This window comes from Adiantum capillus-veneris, chromosome 1 (genome assembly GCF_014529385.1).
Source record: "Adiantum capillus-veneris isolate H3 chromosome 1, ASM1452938v2, whole genome shotgun sequence".
Classification (NCBI taxonomy): Eukaryota; Viridiplantae; Streptophyta; class Polypodiopsida; order Polypodiales; family Pteridaceae; genus Adiantum; species Adiantum capillus-veneris.
Window position 1 is genome coordinate 88121792 of NC_140931.1, and position 20224 is coordinate 88142015.

Here is a 20224-nt window from a genome sequence, read left to right on the forward strand (position 1 = left end):
AAGGAGAAACTACACGACAAGGGAGAGATCATAAGCAAACATGGAAGTAGGGGGAGGCTACTTGTCTCGCAACAATTGCGCAATTCACACATGAGAGAGAGAGAGAGAGAGAGAGAGAGAGAGAGAGAGAGCACCATTTTTTTAAACAAAAGGGATGGGAAAGCTTTTCCTTCAATAGACAAACACATAAGAGGATGAGAAAGACTATAGTTGGCCCACTACTTAATGCTTCCCTTAATAGAAATAGGAAAACAAGGTGAAAATCACATTGTCTTACATATGAGAGGATAAGAAAGAGTGTGGGTGACACATCGTCAATGTCATTCTTTATAGAATCTAGGAAACAAATGCCAACAGTATCTCAAATCAATCACATGGCTTACACATATATAAAACTATGCTTAACCAATGCCTCTCTTACAATCAATAGGAAGAAAAAAGGTTGGCCATTGTCAACTTGCCATGTGGCACTAATCAACAATCTTTATCCAAAGGTCAAAAATTGCTCACAGGAATTCCATGGTTTACTAAGCCTTATATAGGCCAAAAAAGTGATAGAAGAATTAACTAGGGAATTCATACCAAAAAAGGTTTAAAGTGACAATGGCCTTCATAAATGCTTAAGAGGATGAGGAAGAGTGTGTAGAAATAGAAACAAATGTATAACAATGTCCAGGGGCCTACATACACACGAGAGAGAGAGAGAGAGAGAGAGAGAGAGAGAGAGAGAGAGAGAGAGAGAGGTCCATGAGGCCATCTCTCTTACAACACAACCATAATTGGAGAGCGCTCGACCTTTCGACAATAAGCACGAAATTTTCACAAATTACCTTTCATAATTCAAACCTTGAACTCTCAATAGCTCAAGATGTTCTTTGACAAACATAAATAGGGTCACCTACTGTTAATATGATATAATGTGCTATGGGTGTGACAATGACAGATACATTGAGAGCGTATGTCTCATAAGGGACAACAAAGTGTGATCTAGTGTGGTATAAGGATGTGCCTTAGCTTCGTAAGAGACACAATCAGTTCTTGGATATAATGCAGTAGGGTACATCTGATTTAGGGACACTAAATTGTACCGGCAAATTTAAGAACATTCAAATCTTCTCAATTTAATTTCCTATGATATTTTATGATTTGGAATCAAAATCATGTCAAAAGATACCTGATGTGAAACTATTTAAAGTACAAAACCTCATCAAGTATGCAAACAATGAAAAAGATAGAATGGATTTATTCAAACCTTGTCCTAGTTTTGGAACCCATCCTATTATTGGCTCCTCTACCCTATATGCTCAAGCATGCCCGAATGGTTGAAAATCAGAATTTTCCAGCCTTCATATCGCAGGATAAACGAAGTAAACAACCCAAAATTACACAAAAAAAGTAAAATTGTAAACTCTTCCAACAACTTCCCTGAATTCATAAGTTCCCTCATTTTGACCCAGAAAATTGACGCCCAAATGAAATTATTATCAAGATTATTTGTAATCAACCAAGAACTTTAGACAAGAAGCCAATTTATGAGCACCGGCATGCACTCACTAGATAGGGCTCTCTAGTAAGCAAGGTTGTTAAGACCTCTTGAATCATAGGTATTGAGTTCAAGACTCGGTGGATACATCTTTGGGGTCTCTTGGGATAGTTCTTACGACGTTAAGACTTCCCTTCTTCTTCTGCTGCTGCTTCTCCTCATACATCAAGTTCCTAGAGCCCAATGAGAGACTTGTGGAAGTCAGCCTAACCCAATCTTTTCGCGCTAAATCCTTGGTAATTCACTAACTTTAGCAACCTGTGCTTTCCCTAAGCACCACCCCTTCACATTGCACGTTATCACAATTCATGAATATCTGCGTCATATGCACGTGCACACACATGCTCTCATGCTACATGCACATTCACCTATACGCATTGTTTTTCATGGATGCCAAAATTTTCAGTATGCTAAACATCGAGTTATCCAAATCGATTCCTAGCTAACATGCCTGGTCCCTAGGTCGCTATAATTGTTGCTTTGCCCTTTAAAAAGCTTCAAGTTTTGTAAAGAATGGCTTGTACACAAGCAGACAGACTTTTTCTGATACTGTCAGCCTTGTTCTTGCTCGGCACTCGTTAAATATGATTATATACACATAACAATGATTCCTAATGGTAAAGAACTCAGTAATAGGCTAGCTTGTAGTGGCCCAGACTCTATCATTGCTAGGTCGACGTACAGCTCCAAAGCTTTACCTCTTTTACTAACTTGAGGCCAACATCAGAAGGCATCCTGTATCATCGTCAGTACCTGCAAGGCGCTCAAATTTACAAGTGATAAAACTCCATTTACATCGTGTCGCTGTCTGGCTCAATTCCTGATCGCAGACCACTTCGAGCCATCATTTGTGCATAGAACTCTGCGTGTTCCTGTTACCAACATAACAAGAAGGTTTGAGACTTGAAGGCATACACTCCCTAAACTTTGTTACATTCACAATTTCAACACATACCTTCACCGTTACCGTCACGATCCCCACACCCATCTCTCGAGAAGCCCTGAAACACTTCCTAGCTTCTTCGACTGTTATTGTGGGAACCACCTTTGGAAGTACAGAAGTAACTACAAGTTTATCCAAGAGCAAGATTAAAATTAGCTTCAGTAATTAGGCAATAAATAGACTTAAAAACCGGTTACAGTACAACGAAGGCAATTGAGAGAAAAAACGAGAGAGAGAGAGAGAGAGAGAGAGAGAGAGAGAGAGAGAGAGAGAATGAAATGAAATGTTGTATTAACGTCTTCAAAAGGCCAGAGTGACCTATGAGACCAAACTGATACAAAAGTGGTGAATCTGTTACAATGTCTGAAAAGTGTGAAAGTGTGAAAATAAATGCAAAAAACTAAATACATATAAACTTCTTAGGAGCATTCTGGGTGTCTGGCTAGAATGCTTCTAATCCTTTGTTGTAGTCTCCTCCGGTGAAGTGTGCTTCTGCATCTCGGTCGTGGTCGTCTCGATTTCCTAAGCTCGATCGCCCTGTCAATGAGGGTGCCTTTGGTATGAATGTGGGTACTCCTTTGTGCTCGCTGCTGGCCTCTTGCTTCTCCTTCCATTCCTGCTTCTCTCGATCCGAAGAAATCTGTGATCAGCCTCTGAGGCTGTAGTGCTCTTTGTCTTCTCATTAGATTATCCCTTTGCCGATGTAGTTCCAGTAGGTACAGACCTAAGCACCTTTGATCTTGGTATTGCATGACTCTATCTAGAGGTCCAAAGCCTTCTTTAAATAGGCAATGGAAACGCCCACGTATCTCATAGTATACGGTGCAATGACATATGTAGTGTAATTCTGTCTCTGGCTCCATTCCGCATAACTTGCAAATTCTGCTCTCAGGTGGGATTCCCCTAAATTTGCCAAATTCAATTTCCAACTGGTGTGAGGATGTACGAATCTGACCAATAGCACATCTCAAACCATGAGACAGGTGGGTATCCATGTAGCTCGGGCGAATCACAAAACCATCTTCAGATAGCTGTAGGAAGTTTTCTTTGTAGTCGGCCATCTTCGTGCCCAATTCTTGTGTAGGGTCTACCCATGTCCTCTTGGTGTCCAACTGTATAAGATCCTGGCGGATGATTTTATTAATCTCCGTTCGTGTGATTGCCAGTGATGGAGCCTCAAGAGAGTATTGGAAGGGGGGTAATCTTTCCATACCGAACCCGTGTCTCTGAAACCACGAGGACAGTTGCGCATACCAGCATGATGTATCTCCTTTCATTGCTAATTGTCGAGAGGATTCGAGGGCCAATCTAGTATATCAGCAATTATTTGTATCCCACAAACCATGTATAAAGGACACTGATCTGGTAAGAGCTTCAACTTCTATCGGAGGGGCAGTTAGTTCCGCTCGAGTAATCGCGTGTGGTACGGAGGCCTTGGCTCTAATCATTCGGGAAATCATAGATACCAAAGGTCTCTCCATTGACTTCCAATTATCCTGATCCGCAGATGGTCCCCAAATCTGGACCCCATAAAGCATAGCCGAAGCCACCACAGTATCAAAGAGCCAAAGTTTTGTTCATGGTTCCTGAAACTGCACTTGTGAACACATCCTCTCCAACCCTCCCAAGGCCGCAGAGGCTCTGGACAATCTAGCATCCGCTGCTTTCTTAAGAGTAAACTTCGGTCCTGTAAATACCACACCAAGGTATGTGTATGCATCTGTGTACTCTACTGTATCCTGGCCATATGCAAATGTAGGTGCCGATCTCCTAACCCACTGCGGTGTGGTGTTAAACACCATAACTTTGGTTTTACCCAAGTTTACCGACAGTCCGTTGTCTTTCGCGAATTTATGTAATGCATCTAACTGCCTCTGCATTCCATTTGGTGATTCTGCTATCAATACAATATCATCTGCATACAACAACAAAGGGATCCATGACCCTGCAAGTTGAGCACCTCTGTCACCCTCTCTATCGATGTAATCTGATACCTCATCTATATACATACCAAATAAAGTAGGGGACAGTGGGCATCCCTGCTTTACTCCAACAGTGGAATGAACAATGTCGGAATCCCCTTCTGGAGTACGTACATAACCCGTTACTGACCCGTATAAGACCATGATCCCCCAAATAATCTCTTTGGGGACCCCTAACTCTTGCATTCTGCGCATCAATCTGGCCCTTGGTACTGTATCAAAAGCTTTCCGAAAATCCAAAAAAGCAACAATACATCCTTCTCCCGCTTGCTCTTCCTTCCTCAATAATGGCTCTGAGTGTAAGAATATGATCCAAAGTGGAATAACCCCTCCTGAATCCAGCTTGTCCTGTTGCCCTTATGCCCTCATTCTCTGCCCATCTACTCAATTTTTGTTCCAGAATGGATGCGTACAGTCGGGTCAATGTGTGACCCACCATAATGGTACGGTAGTTCCCGGGTATCATAGGATCCCCTGACTTAAAATAGGTACGATAGTAGATAATTTCCAAGATTCAGGTAATCCTTCACACATGACCCGATTAAACAGACGAGCAAGGACTTCGGAAAGTAGATCCCTTGCATGGATAGATGTTCTGCTACTAAACCCTCATGATCATATGCTCTTCTTGTCTTCATCTTATCAATGGCTTTTTCCACCATTTCCGTAGTAAAGAAAGTACTAGTAGCAGGGCATGGCTCTAGTGGATCTGGTAATGGAGGCTGTCCAGATACCGTATATAATGATGTTACATATTGACCCCAAATCTCAGGAGAAGTAATTGTCAGAGAGAGAGAGAGAGAGAGAGAGAGAGAGAGAGAGAGAGATGTCAAAGGTGCAGCAGATGAGTGAGTCAAATGATAAATTGAACAGCAACCGGTGCACGGAGAGCCCTCTCCGGGTGTGGACAGAGTACACTCTTGAACAATTTTGCAATGAAAGCTCCTCTGCATCTGTCCCAATCAGTGAGCAGCCTGGAGAAGAAGATCTCGCTCTACGATCTAGCATAGTTACCCAGAACATGAGATCGGAACGGGGAACACGAAACGGAAACGAGCATAACATGTCATTCCTTGTTATGGATACTCACATCTGAAACACGGAACGGGAAGTTGGAATGCCATTCCCTGTAACTATGCTACCCAGGGATGCATGGGCTGCCCAAGGAGATCACCTGTGTGTAGCAGCAGCCTCTCCTCTCCGCTACCTGTAAAAGGCAAAAACGCTAGAGAGAAAGTGGAGGGCGATGAGAGAGATGAGATCACTGAGGGTGAGAGAGAAAGAGAGAGAGAAATGAAATGACGTCAACAGAAGGCCAAAATGACCTATGAGACCAACAAGTTCCAAACTCGTGAATCTAATACAAAGTCTTTGTGCTGAAAGACTAACATCCTAAACAAAATGTTGTAGTGAAAGTGAAAGTGGGGAAAAGACTAGAGACTCTCTAGTCAATCCAAAGGTACAAAATAATGAGGGATGCAAGAAACTTAAGCTACTAAGAAGGGGATAATCCTCCAGCTCAAAAGAAAATCCGACATCGATCGGTGTCGGATCTCCTCGATGTCCTCCATGGTCAAAAACCTGACTGGGTATTGTGTGTGGCACGCCAAAATAATCCGAATCCTCCTCGTGGACGCATGGATCTCCCTAGGTCCATCGCACGGTCAATGAGTGTGCCTCTAGTGGAGGTGGGACCAAACTCTGCTGCAGAACCTGTCTATCTAGCTGTCTAGTGGTAATGGCTGGCCTGAAATAGCCTGTAACCTGCCGCTAAGTCTCTCTCTCTGGTCGCCTCACAAGCAATCTCTGTCTCCTCAACTCAAGCAAAAACAGACCCAAGCATCTCTGATCCTGGTATCCCATAACTCTGGAAAGTGGTCTAAACCCGTCCCTGAATAAGCAATGAAATCGCCCGCGAATCTCATAGTATGCGGGGCAATGACATATGTAATGCAGCTCTTTTTTCTGGTTCCCTATGACATACCATGGCCTCAGCCGGAACTCCTCTATATCTGCCAGTCTCAATCTCAAGCTGGTGTGAGGATGTGCGTATCTGGCAAATAGCACACTGCACCCCATATAATAAATGTGTATCCACATAGCTGGGCCCGACTACAAAGCCATCTGCCATGAGTTGGAGAAAATGTTCTTTGTAAAAAGCCATCTTCATAAAACAACTCCACAATCTGCTATCTTCGTGCCCCACTCCTGAGTAGGCTCTATCCAAGTCCTCCTGGTGTCCATCTGAAACAAGTCCTGGCGGATAAGTCTAGTAATCTCTGTCCATGTCAGAATGAGAGGGGGGGAGGCAGTCTGTCCATGCTAAACCCATGCATCTAGAACCAAGAAGTCATCTGTCCATACTAGCAGGCCGTGTCTCCCTATAAGGCCAACTGCCGGGAAGACTCAAGAGCAAGCCCGGCATATCCGTTTCCGAGAAGGTCCCACAAGCTAGGTATGAAAGAGACTGACCTAGTAAGTGCCTCAATCACCACTGGAGCGGCAGCTAGCTCTGCACTAATAATCTCATGAGGTACTGAGGCCTTGGCTCTAATCATCCCGGAAATCATGATACCGAGGGCCTCTCCATCCATTAGTGCTGCCAGCTCTGCCGTGACAACCAATTGAGGGGCCCCAAATCTGCACCCCATACATCATAGTTGAGGTCACCGAAGTATCAAAAAGCCAAAGTTTGGTTCGAGGTTCCTGAAATTGAACCTGCGAACACATCCTCTCAAGTTTGCCTAAGGCTGCATAGGCTTTGGTCAATCTAGTCTTTATGCTCTTCTCAACTAGCCTCCGCAAACACATGTAAGGCATTCAAACGGCATTGCATTCCCTCTGGGGAGTCAAAAATCAGCACAATATTATCAGCATATAACAAAAGTGGGATCCATGTCCCTCCTAGCTGTGCTCCTTTGTCCCCTAGTCTCGTAATGTAATCAGAGGCCTCATCTACATACATACCAAACAAAGTAGGAGATAGCGGGCATCCGTGATTCACTCCAATAACGGAGTGAACCAGGGTAGAAATCCCCTCAAGAGTGCGTACCTGCGCCATAATCCCCAAAATAAGCTCTGTGGGTACCCCCATGACCTGCAGTGGCCGCATCAGTCTAGCTCTGGGCACTGTATCAAAAGCTTTGCAGAAGTCCACAAAGCTACAATATATCCATTTCCCATGTGACCTACCCTCCTCAATAATGGCTCGTCGAGTTATAGTCCCAAAACGGCGTCTCTCCTCATGTTGTGTATGGATAAGCCTCCCTAGCCGCATCTCGTAAAGACTCTGTCAGAATATGGGTGAGCTCCTCAAAAGGTCGCCCTGGATCCTCTGTGCAAAGGCCTCTATGAACCCCATCCATGTAAAAAGCCATCTTCGTGCCCCACTCCTGAGTAGGCTCTATCCAAGTCCTCCTGGTGTCCATCTGAAACAAGTCCTGGCGCATAAGTCTAGTAATCTCTGTCCATGTCAGAATGAGAGAGGGGAAGGCAATCTGTCCATGCTAAAACCATGCATCTAGAACCAAGAAGTCATTTGTCCATACTAGAAGGCCATGTCTCCTTGTAAGGCCAACTGCCGGAAAGACTCAAGAGCAAGCCCGGCATATCTGTTTCCGAGAAGGTCCCACAAGCTAGGTATGAAAGAGACTGACCTAGCCTCAATCACCGCCGGAGCGGCAGCTAGCTCTGCTCTAATAATCTCATGAGGTACGGAGGCCTTGGCTCTAATCATCCCGGAAATCATAGATACCAAGGGCCTCTCCATCCATTAGTGCTGCCAGCTCTACTGTGACAACCAATTGAGGGACCCCAAATCTGCACTCCATACATCATAGTTGAGGTCAGCAAAGTATCAAAAAGCCAAAGTTTGGTTCGAGGTTCCTGAAATTGAACCTGCGAACACATCCTCTCAAGTCTGCCTAAGGCTGCATAGCCTCTGGTCAATCTAGCCTTTATGCTCTTCTCAGCAAAAAACCTGGACCACTAAAAGCTACCCCCAGATAAGTATATGCATTCGTATACTCCACAATCTCTTGCCCATAGGTAAATGTGGGAGCTCCTGACCCATTACATTGTGGTGTTCACTACCATAACGTTGGTTTTACCAAGGTTGACAGACAATCCTCTATGCTCCGCAAACACATGTAAGGCATTCAAACGGCATTGCATTCCCTCTGGGGAGTCAGAAATCAGCACAATATTATCAGCATATAACAAAAGTGGGATCCATGTCCCTCCTAGCTGTGCTCCTTTGTCCCCTAGTCTCGTAATGTAATCAGAGGCCTCATCTACATACATACCAAACAAATTAGGAGATAGCGGGCATCCGTGATTCACTCCAATAGTGGAGTGAACCAGGGTAGAAATCCCCTCAAGAGTGCGTACCTGCGCCATAATCCCCAAAATGAGCTCTATGTACCCCCATGACCTGCAATCGCCGCATCAGTCTAGCTTTGGGCACTGCATCTAAAGCTTTGTGGAAGTCCACAAAGCTACAATATATCCGTTTCCCATGTGACCTGCCCTCCTCAATAATGGCTCGTTGAGTTATAGTCCCAAAACGGCGTCTCTCCTCGTGTTGTGTATGGATAAGCCTCCCTAGCCGCATCTTGTAAAGAATCTGTCAGAATATGGGTGAGCTCCTCCAAAGGTCGCCCTGGATCCTCTGTGCAAAGGCCTCTATGAATCCCATCCATGTAAACAGAGTCCGTCTCCGAAGTAAAAGTATATCTTGTAGGACCTCCTGCTCGTGTCCTCTAAGCTATGGTGAACTGGAAGGAGATGTCCAGTGTCAAAAGGGCATGGTCCACTGCTACCCCAATGGGTCGGGGTCCAGCTGTGAAGTCCTCAATATGAGAAAGAAAGCTCGACGTGGCCATAATATAATCCACTGTGCTAGCCCCGTGACGATGTGGGAAGCAAGTAAACGCGGCGGCTGTTGGGAGTCTCTATAAGCTATTAACTATGGCTAACCCATGCGCGATGCCTGTATCTAGCAAGTATCTCCCATACTCTGCACATTCTATATCCTGTGAACGTCTGTCCAGCCCCATGTTTATGGTGACCAGCTCTCTCAACATCTCCTCCGAGGTATCATAGAAGAGTATCTGATGGTTGCCTGTTCGGACATTTAAGTCCCCCAGGAGAATAATGTCCCCATTCCTAGAGAACTCCCATATGTCATCAGCAAGCATAGAGAAAGGAGACTCTCCTCTAGGTGATGCATAGGTTGATGTACTTGGAGCAAAGTAGAATATGGCAATATAGAGAAATCAGCCTGTGTCAGCCTTCAATCTCACCCACATGTACTTGACATAATTGTCTCTCCGAACAATATGTACAAGCGACTACAAATCTTCCCTGAAAAGAACTGCCCCCCCCCCCCGTTCCACAATGCTATGTCACATGTGGCATCATCAGACTCGGGGCCTGGTGAGTCTCTGAATAGAACAAAAATATCTTTGTCTCTAAAGCTATCCTCAAAGGCACCCACATCAAGCATGAGAGACCCATTGCAGTTCCACACTGCTATTTTAAGTTTGGTCCCATAGGTTTCAAACCGTCATGTTGCTTCATAATGACCATCTTCCCTTCTCTATAGAAGGCTATCTTTCCTTTTCCCTTGCTGCCCTAATCTGTGGCATAACTTCCTGCATGTGGGCAAGCTGTGATAGAGTGAGATCATCGCCAAGGAATATGCCGATCTTCTTTAATGTGGGTCTTTTCTTCAAAAACTCTTTTCTTCGCCTCAATAGTGGGTAAGTGCAAAATGAGAGCACGTTCCTTCCAACACCTCCACTTCTTTTACTAACTCTCCATGCCTTAGTGTGCGTTGGTTTATGTATTCCCATCAACTCCATGAGCTCCCTTACTTCTTCCTCGACTTTATCTCGATCTTTTAGACCGGTAACTCTCACATGTACAGCACGCGAGCGTCTCCATTGTTCCTCCTCTAGTGTCATGTTGATGATGGTTGGTGTGGGGGTTGATGCCTCCTTCCCTCTTCCTTTCTTGGCGACCTCTATCCACTTCTCTGCTATATCCATCTTCTTCTGTGTCTTGGTGATCACCTCCACCCATGTAGAAGTCTTTGCTTCGTGTTGCTTCTCATCCTCTTTTATTGCTTGCACTTGCTCCTTGATGACTTTGAGCTCTTCGATCATTGAGGGCTGAATTTCTCCTTCTTCGAGTTCCCTTCTTAACTTCAACTAGCTCTTTTTTAAGGGTCGATACCTCCCCTTTGAGCGCGTCAATTTCAGCACACATGTCCTCTTTCTCCGCTTTCCATTGTTCCTCTTTGCTAGCTTGCTTTTGGAGGAAACTTGCCTTTTCCTCCCTCCAACCTTCCATCTCCGCTTTCCACTCCTCCATCGCTTTTTCCATCTTTGTGAGCCGTTTGTGTGATAGCATGAAAGTCGCCTTCATCGTCCCGGGGGGTGTTTTGTTCTGTGGAGAAGCCATCATCTTTTGCTTCTATCTTTTCACATAGGTGTGTTACCCTGTATAGGCGGGGTTGCCAGGAGCTGGGGGAGACAAGGAGAAGCGACACAATTAGAGAGAGAGAGAGAGAGAGAGAGAGAGAGAGAGAGAGAGAGATTCTTTCTTTTGCAGTTGCTTCTGCAGGCCTCCACGAACCAGCAAGGCCAGCACCAGAACTCTTGCGACCTGTACGGCACCTTCGTGCTGGACCTGGCTTCGAGTGCTGCCTGCAGCAAACCCTAGCACCACTACTGGCCTGGGCCCTGCGCATCCCACCTGCGAACAGCCCGTGAATGTGTTTCCTATGCGTAAATTTGGTTGCTGAAATTTGACACCCACTTGTAAGTGCTTCCGTTGATGTGTGCTATGTCTAGCTGCCTGCCACCCGCTTGCTGAGTGCTGCTGCCTCGTGTGCTGCCCCTTGCTGTCTACTGAGTCCGTGCACCTGCTGTTCCCTGCCGTCTACAACAGACTCCACCAGAGTGCTACCCGCTAGGTACACACACACACACACACACACACACAGAGAGAGAGAGAGAGAGAGAGAGAGAGAGAGAGAGAGAGAGAGAGAGAGAGAGAGAGAGAGAGAGCTTCATCCCCCATGCCCCATCTCTGCCCACTGGCCCCTCCCCCGCAGTGGTGCACACAAGCGCGAGCTGTCTCTGACATGGTCCTCTCCCATGGTGGCTGCCTTTTGTCATTGCTGAGCCATCGGTGTCCATCTCCTCTGCATCCCGCACAGCCGGTTCTGCTGCCCTTCCCGTACACTCCTTTGGAGAGCTCCCACCTTGAGGCAGCCAATTCCGCTCTTTGCGGGCATGTTGCAGGTCCTCTTGGTAGATTCTTCACTCTCATCCAAAGTATTGGTATTATGTTGTCTTGGATATTGATTTCACAGTTGTTTGGGTACATTTTCCAAGCACGAGGAAAAAGACAAATCTTGACAAAGATTCTAAGGAAGCAAGTTACAAAAATAGAAGTATATCTACTCTTCCAAGTTTGTATGGAGTTTGGCATATTGTATTGGATTGTGCCCACAGATTCAGATGTCGAGGAGTGGTGGACATATGGTTTGATCCTATGAAGGTTGCTTGAGTAGCCAGGTCCGATACTTCTCTTTCAGAGAGGGCTTCCAGGTTATTATCTTTAGATGACTTCTGGTATTCTCCATTCATCGAAGTACCATGCTCGAAGTCTTCTTGTCCTTGGTTTCCTTGTGTCATGTGCACATCTAACCCTATGTGCATGTAGACAAGTTGTAACTCCTACTTCTAGGGATAAGGACAACCTAGGAAGTGTTCTCGCACCGTTGTGAGCCTCTGCGCACGATGTGCATGTCCAGGCACTTTAGAGTAGTTACATACCCTCTGATTGCACAGTCCATTAGTACCAAGCATAAGCATTTTACAGCATGTGAACCCAACTTACTGCATGGGAACCACCTCTTATCGAGTCACTTTATATGTGACGTTTAGGCAATTTTCTACAAATCATGTGAAAGGAACTGCTCGCCCCAGCATTTTGGAGCTATATAGGCAGCCCATTGGGGCGCTAGAGAAAGCAAGAAGCAGAAGAAGAAAGTACCTGCAGTACCCGAACCAATACCCGCAGCACCTCACATCATCGTTTTCAGATTCCAGCCCTCAGCCTCATCAGCGTTTTTCAGTTTTCAGCCATTAGCCTCGTAGTACCCCAGCATCTACCGCATCTACCATCAACATCCCGTCATTAGTACCATTGTACCAGTATTTGTGCGATCTAAAGCAAATACCTCTCTAGCAATAGAGAGGGGGACCCTTGGAGGGACCCCATCTAGTGTCAGTCTTCTCTCTCTCTCTCTCTCTCTCTCTCTCTCTCTCACACACACTTACAATTTGCATTCTCTCTGGTTTTGGTCTTTTGCACAACTCTTGTGAAGTAAAGGGGGGCTCTCTCTCCCCTTTAGTAAAAAGGAACCTTGAGTACACACTGAGCACTCATCTTGAGCATACACCATAAATCACTTCTGTTGCACATAACACCTCGCCGGCTTCTTATGGCTTTATGGATGGTGTGCTTTAGCCCACAGTGCAGCTACTATCATGGCGGATGTCTTCTTGAGCCACTTCGGCGGGTGCTTGGTCGTTTGGATTTGTGGTGTGATGGTTGCTCTTTCCCGCGCATCCAAGCAGGAGTTCCTATGTTTTGTCTTCCAAACTGATCACTGGAGGCTGTATCCTGCAAGACACACCTGCTTCCCTTATCCATACTCGCATGGAGTTTTGTACAGGTGGATGGTAGGAACCGATTACACTTAGCCATGGCATTCTTTTCATAGTGAAGAGACAATCTTTTCGATTCTCCCAAATTTTGGTTCTAGATTCCACAAGTATATTTTATCGAAGTCACCTATCTCAACTTGGAAGACAGTTTCCGAGACTACTTCCATATACAGCAAACAGGATTGATAGTCTGTGGTGGCTTTCTCTAGCAGCTTGTCCTTCTCTTACAAAGCATGGGTGCAAGTTCTCTTGATCTTGATGAAACAACAAGAATGTCGGCTGTAACAGACTTGCACACTCCAAGCCAAGAATCTACCGCGACAACACCAAATAACCACTTCAAAACAGTTCACAGTTCACAATTTATTCGACACTGGCCCGACGGAGTTGCGTGCCTAGAGTTATTGGCCCCAAAGACTGGCGCCCCTTTCGGTATTTCTTTTGTATTAATCTGAGTTCAAAGTACAAGAGTGCGGGCAGGCGCTCACACTCAGACTCTGCGTCCAGATGCTCTGAGTTGTGAGAGGCCTGCTCACATATTTAGAGAGTACAAGGGATGCCAAAAGCAGAGCCCCAAAAGATGGTAAATTCAAAAGCTTTGAAAATAAAGCAAAGCCTATTTTCTCTTTCTTAGGCTTTAATAAAAATAAAGCAAAAAGGTTATGTGTCTTTAATAAAGCAAAAAGCTCCTCTCTCTGGCTGCCCTGCGTGGGAAAATAAAGCATCGCCAAACGCTGCCACATCAGCCTCCGTAAATTGCGCCGTAATTCGCGGGCTGCCACGTCAGCAAATGGTTCGGACCTGCCACGTCAGCAAACTGTCCGCCTGCTCTACAGCCACGTCAGCATTTTACAGATGGTCTTTGGGGTAGTGTGTGTGTACACTGTGCAGCCACGTCACCACTTTGTGACATCGGTGACGAGCTCGCTGCTGCTGCCCGCACCCCTCCCTCACCATCGCTGCCCTTCCCCTGCCCTCGCGTAGCCCCTCCGTCCCTCCCCCTGCCCGCTCTGCCACGCCCGCTGCCCGCTACCCGTCGCCTGCCCATCGCCAACCGTCGCCTTGCTCGTTGCCCGCCCGTCCCCCGCCGCTGCCCTGTCCGCCTGCCGGCCCATTGCCCCGCCTACCTGCAGTTTACTGTTAGCCACTCCTGCTTGTCGGGCCTCGCCAGCACCCTCGACGTGCTCGGTCCAGCAGGAGCTTCCCCCTTCGTCGACGCTTCTCTGCCTTTTCTTCACAGCAGCAGACAGAGATGGAGGCTCAAGCTCCGCCACAGAGGAACTCCAATGAAGTCTCTTGGCCTGACCCCGCTGAGCCCACCATTCGACTTGCTCTATCACCGACAGAGCAAGCGAGCCTAGCCGCAGAGGTGGAACGCCTGCAGGCGACCTCCGTCATTTGCAAGATTCTCGGCACCACACCCAACAGAGGAGAGCTGCGTGATCTTCTCTAGGCCTGCCTTCTCGCAGAGGTGGGCAAGATCTTGGACGTTCAATTCCTCGGACGCGGCTACTATCAGATAGAGTTTGAGACCTCCGAGATGGCTTCCAAGGTCATCGCGATGAGCCCCTTGACAATCCGAGTAGTTCGAGCCCACTTTCGACAATGGAGACATGGTTTTGACCCAGCTTCAGATGTTCGGGTAGAGGAGGCAGACCTTCCCATCTCCGTCTGCTTTCCTGGTTTGAGGAGGGAGTACTTACCACTTTTGTCCATGATAGGCTCAGAGATTGGTATTGTTCTGGAGACACCTCGCACGGGCAGCCTCATTAGCTGCCAAGGCGGCCGGCGTTCCCTCGGTACATGTTCTGGTTAGGGACACCCACACTCTCCCCAAGGTCATCCTACTTCCTCGGGTGAGTGGGGGTTGGTTTAGACAGAGCGGGGAGTATTCGGGCCTCCCGAATCAGCGTTTCATTTGTCGACAGATGGGACATCTTGCGAAGGCCTGTCCACAAAGGAGACCTGACCTACACCACAGACCCAGCCCCAGCCCTCGAGGGCTGGCCAGCAACAGCAGGAAGAGTCACAGAGTACGCAGGCAGAGCCACCCTCCGAGCCTGGGGCTCAAGCAGAGGAGGACTGGCAGCAGGTTCGTGGTCGATGTCGGCAAGGGCCACCGCGCCAGCTTGGCACTCAGAGTGGTCCTCACGCTCTTGCCCAGCAACAGTGGGTTCCCATGGGAAACCGATTCGACCCTCTTTAGCAAGACGAGGTCCCTTCTCCAGCCTCACCCTCGACAGCCCCTCCTCCCCCCAAGTTCCCTCCCTCTTTCCCCCCCCCCCCCTCCTCCTCCCTCTGCCTCTCCATCTCGCCCTCCTACCTTTGTCGATCCCCCCCCCCCCCCGCTCCCTCACCTCCTCCCGCTCCAGTCCCGCAGTTGTCCAAGGGGACAGGGCCCTCCTCAGCTGCTAGGAGATCTCTTGGCAACGCCTTTGCCACAGTCGCTTAGCGAGAGAGGGATAGCCTTTCTTGCGACCCCCTCTTTTGGTGTAGACGTCTCCCTTTGCAAGAGTTCCTCGTGGTCTGACGAGCTTCGACATTCGTCGCCGTTGGGATTTCTTTGCCTGCGACTTTACATGGTTTCTCGGCGAACCCTCACCAGACCTTGAGGTTGAAACCGGCCTGTTCAATCCAAAAAGGGCGGTAGACTTTACTTTAAACCTTGATTTAGCTTTCACCCATTATTAGTCGTCTATTTTACCTGTACTTTCAAGACACAACAAAAGGGGAGAGGGATACAGGTTGCTAGATTGCACCTGTATGAGTAGACGGACACCAGATTGGCCCCTAACTTAGGCGCCCCTTTCGGTATTTCTTTATTGTTCAAAAGAGGGAATAAACGTTGTGGTTCCCTACAAGCTGCCCCGCACAAACTCGGCTGAATTTCCACTGTTCCAGCCCGATTTCGGCAGCATAACTGTACTAGAACCCTTCACAGTCAGTATTCCCACGCATTGACTGACTTTCCCGATGCATACGGGCACTTTGCAAAACCTGGCGAGAATCTGCAGCACGCTGAATTCTCTGTTTTCAGCCCTGAAAATGCGCCAGATCACCTGTACAGCGGTCCCCTTACGTCCCCGAACCTCCTGGGGGTATTAGGGTCCGTTTAGGGCCAAAACCCTAAACCTGCAAAAATACACAGCAGGCTGTAATTCACTGTTTCGGGCTCCGTTTCGCGTGCCGGTCGCATCCGTAGCAAGTCCTCGAGCTCCCGCACCTGTAGGGCTACTTGCCCTTTGAATCGGACGAGATTTCTGGCGTGAAACCTCTCCGAATTCACCTGTACCTGCGGGGGGATTAGCCGCTAGCTAATCCAGTACCTGTGCAAGAGGCTCTTGCCTCGGCAATCGCGCATGAACCCACACAACTGTACATTGGTCAAATGAAAAGCCCACTAGAGGGGCATAACATACTGCCAAAGGGGAGAGAGAGAGGGCAGTGCGTAGCGTGCAGGGCATCACTCTTGGCACCGCACTGTGCATAAGAGGGAAAGCAAGCACTCCATAGCTCTTAACCTGTGACAAAAACTGAAAATGAGGCTCTCCCCCTCCTAAATTCAGCGCCACTTCTTGATGCATGAGGCAAGTGCACCAGAAGGTGCCACTTGGCACATTTATAAGCATTTTCCCGTTTCGGGGTTGCCGCCTAAAAATCTCCCAACCGGTTGCCCAGTTGACTTCACGGCAGAGTAAGAAAATGTTCCCCTTGTCATTCCGGAGGTAATGACGTCAACACATTTTCAGGTCCCAAAATAGCAGTTCCCTAAATTTTAGGAGATGCTGCCATTGTATCTTTCTAGGTCATCCGACCCTCTTTGTACACTGCAGCCACATCCAGAACTGAAATGTAGCCTCTGTAGCAAAGGATTCCACTTTGGCTAGTTAATGACCCCACTTGGCTAACCATAGTCCTTGTCCAACCTTAGTGCTCTCTTGCCCTCAGGCCTGGACTCCCTCTGGACAGTTCCACACTAGCTATGCAATGCAGGGCAGTTAGATTTCCCGAGGGGTGTTTCCAAAAAGTGAAAGTAAATAGATAATAAGAAAGAAATCAACAAAAAGGATAGATAGTAGTGTAACAAACTTGGACACTCCAAGTCAAGAATCAACCGCGACAGCACCAAATAACCACTTCAAAACAATTCACAGATCACAATAGATTTGCACTGGCCCGGCGGAGTTCCGTGCCTAGAGATATTGGCCCCAAAGACTGGCGCCCCTTTCGGTATTTCTTTTTGTATTAATCAATCATCAAAGTACAAGAGAGCGGTTAGGGTTTCACTCTCAGACTCTGCGTCCAGATGCTCTGAGAAGTGAGGCCGTCACCACTAATTTTAAAGGTTACAAGGGATGCCCAAAAGCAGAGCCCCAAAAGCTTTTAAAATCAAAAGCATCAGTTCTCTCTCTCTCTTAGAGAGTCTTTTCTCTTTTTTTTTTAATAAAAAAAAGCAAAAGCAAAATTCGCGTCGCTCATCATTTTCCCAAAAAAATAAAAATAAAAAATTTTTATTTTATAATAATAATCCGCCTCCGCGATTTCCGGAATTTAGGGTTTTTGGCAAAAATTAGGGTTTGCAGGAATTTTAGGGTTTCTGGCAGAAATTAGGGTTTTTGCTGTCCGCCACGTCATCACTTTGTGACATACCCCCCTCTTGAAAGCATTGTAATCGACCGCGATTACGCCTGCAAAACCGACAAAAGCCATAAACCGTCTTAGCAGACACTGACTGTTAGTACCTACGTACTAGGAACACATCTAGCACATGTACAAAATCGACAGTCACATCACAGGACATCACCAGACATCACAGGACATCACATGACATTCAACATTCATTCGGATCTTAGACCATGATTTATCGGCAATGTAGCTAGCAATCACATCTAGGTCCAATCGGGACCTCATCGATGTCCGATTGACTAACCCCTATTGCAACCATGTCTATTCGAGATCAATCAGACCAAAATGCTGCAGTCATTTCGTCTATCAGTTCCTGTACTCACAAGAAGTCAAGAACAAATCAGTATCATAATCAGGAATTCCATTTCATAAAGTCATCCAGCAGAATATTGTCAGCTCTCAGTATCCCTGAAGCTCAAAGAGACATCAGTGACTTTAGTATCAAAATCGAGGCATCTGTTGACAAAGGAGTGGAGTAACTCCCCTCTTGTGCATCCCACTGCACCAGATCTTCGGCCAAGCTGAATTCTGGGTTCCATTTGGAGTAGACTATGCTAAACCAAAAGCATCGAGGTAAAGTTTCACAATCTGAGGAGTATCTGCTAGGTCCTCCTCCTCCATCCACTTCGCATCAAGTGCAGGATAATTCTTGAACTTAACCAAGAACCGCCTTCGAACTTTACCCTTATTCTTCGTATCCTTATGTGCCAAAATCTGTTCAGGAACAAGGATCTCCTCGTTTTCTTCCACTTCGGGTTGCTCATCAGGCTCCCCATCATCAGGCACATCACCTTTAAAAGGTTTCAAGAGATTCACATGAAATGCATTGTGAATCCTCCAAGTATCTGGCAGTTTCAATCGGAAGGAGACATCATTTATTTTGTCAGTGATCTGGAAAGGTCCGTAGTATCGCATACTAAGCTTTGGAAAAAGCCTCTCCTTTCCCTTTTCCTTTCTTAGGCGTGCCTTCTCAAAAGTAAGAGCACCCAATCATCCTCCTTCAGTTTCCAGTCGCGACGATGGCGATCCGCTGCCTTTTTCTGTCGTTCTTGAGACTTCTGTAAAGTCTCGTGAACCTTGGCAAAAGCCGTATCCAAATCTCGCGAATATTCATCCGCTTCAAATTTCTAATCTTTCGTGCTCAGGAAGGATGGAACCTTCGCAGCAGTTTCAACAATCTCTCATGGCGTCTTCCCCGTCGAAGAGTGTATCGTGTTATTGTAGGCAAATTCCACCAAAGGTAAGTTCTTTTCCCATTGAGTCTTCTGATGCGAGATACAAGACTTCAATAAATCTAAAATCACTGAATTGGCAATCTCAGATTGCCCGTCAGTCTGCAAGTGGAACGATGATGAGAACTGCAACCGCGTGCCAATGTTCTCCCAAATTGCCTTCCAAAACAAACTCATAAATCTGGGGTCTCTGTCGAAGACAATCGTCTCAGGCGTGCCATGTAATCGGAAAATCATCGTGATCATTCTGTATTCTCGGGAGATTAAAAAAAATGAAATCCATTTCAATATTTTCCCAGGGGCGGGTGGGTGGGTATGGGTAAAGGCTGTAACAATCCCTGTGCCTTATGCCTGTCAAACTTGACCTTCTAGCATACCAAGCAACTGCGCACAAACTCTTCCACATCCTTCTTCAGTCTCCGCCAAAAGAAATCTCTCTCTACCCCTTTCATGGTGGTAGCAATGCTGCGGTGACCCGTAAAAGGTGGACAGTGGCAATCTGTCATAACCTTTTCCCTCAACGGCTGTGTAACGCACAACATAGTCTTTTTCATCAAGTAGCCTTCCCGAAGGGAGTATCCAGCTACTGTCTCCCCATCCCGTATCCGTGTGAAAATATCTGCAAAATCTGTATCTGTGGCACACTGATAGACCATATCCTCGAAGCTCCTATGATGTATCGCGGAAATAGCCAGAACCAACGGTTTCCGAGACAAAGCATCTGCCACCACATTCTTCTGTCCCTGCACATGGACAATCTGGAAGTGAAACTGTGACAAGATGTTCGCCCACCGCATCTGCTTTTCCGAAAGCTGCTTCTGTGACAAGAAGTAGCGCAAACTCTGATGGTCTGTAAAGACAATAAAATCCGCTCCGAGTAGGTAATGCCGCCACTGAGTAAGAGCATGGATAACCGCCAAAAGCTCTTTCTCATAAATCTGTGCTGTCATCTCCGGCCTAGAGAACAAACGGCTCTCGTAAGCTATGACATGGCCTTCTTGCATCAAGACCGCACCCAGACTACGACCACAAGCATCACAATATACTTCGAATGTCTTCTGCAAGTCCGGCAAAGTCAAAATATGGTTTTGTAG

At 46.8% G+C, this 20224-nt stretch overlaps 1 protein-coding gene across 1 annotated transcript in view; it reads right to left on the reverse strand.

Annotated features, from left to right (window-relative positions):
* Window positions 1-2006: 2006 nt before the first annotated feature.
* The window catches only part of LOC147465141 (ATP-dependent Clp protease adapter protein CLPS2, chloroplastic-like), a 71134-nt gene continuing 52916 nt past the window's right edge, over window positions 2007-20224 (reverse strand). Inside the window, exons 3-4 of the mRNA XM_086518416.1 lie at window positions 2499-2608; window positions 2007-2415 (exon numbers count right to left, since the gene is read on the reverse strand). Coding sequence (XP_086374542.1) covers window positions 2335-2415; window positions 2499-2608 — 191 coding nt within the window. The 3' untranslated portion in view covers window positions 2007-2334. The remainder of the gene's footprint in view (window positions 2416-2498; window positions 2609-20224) is intronic.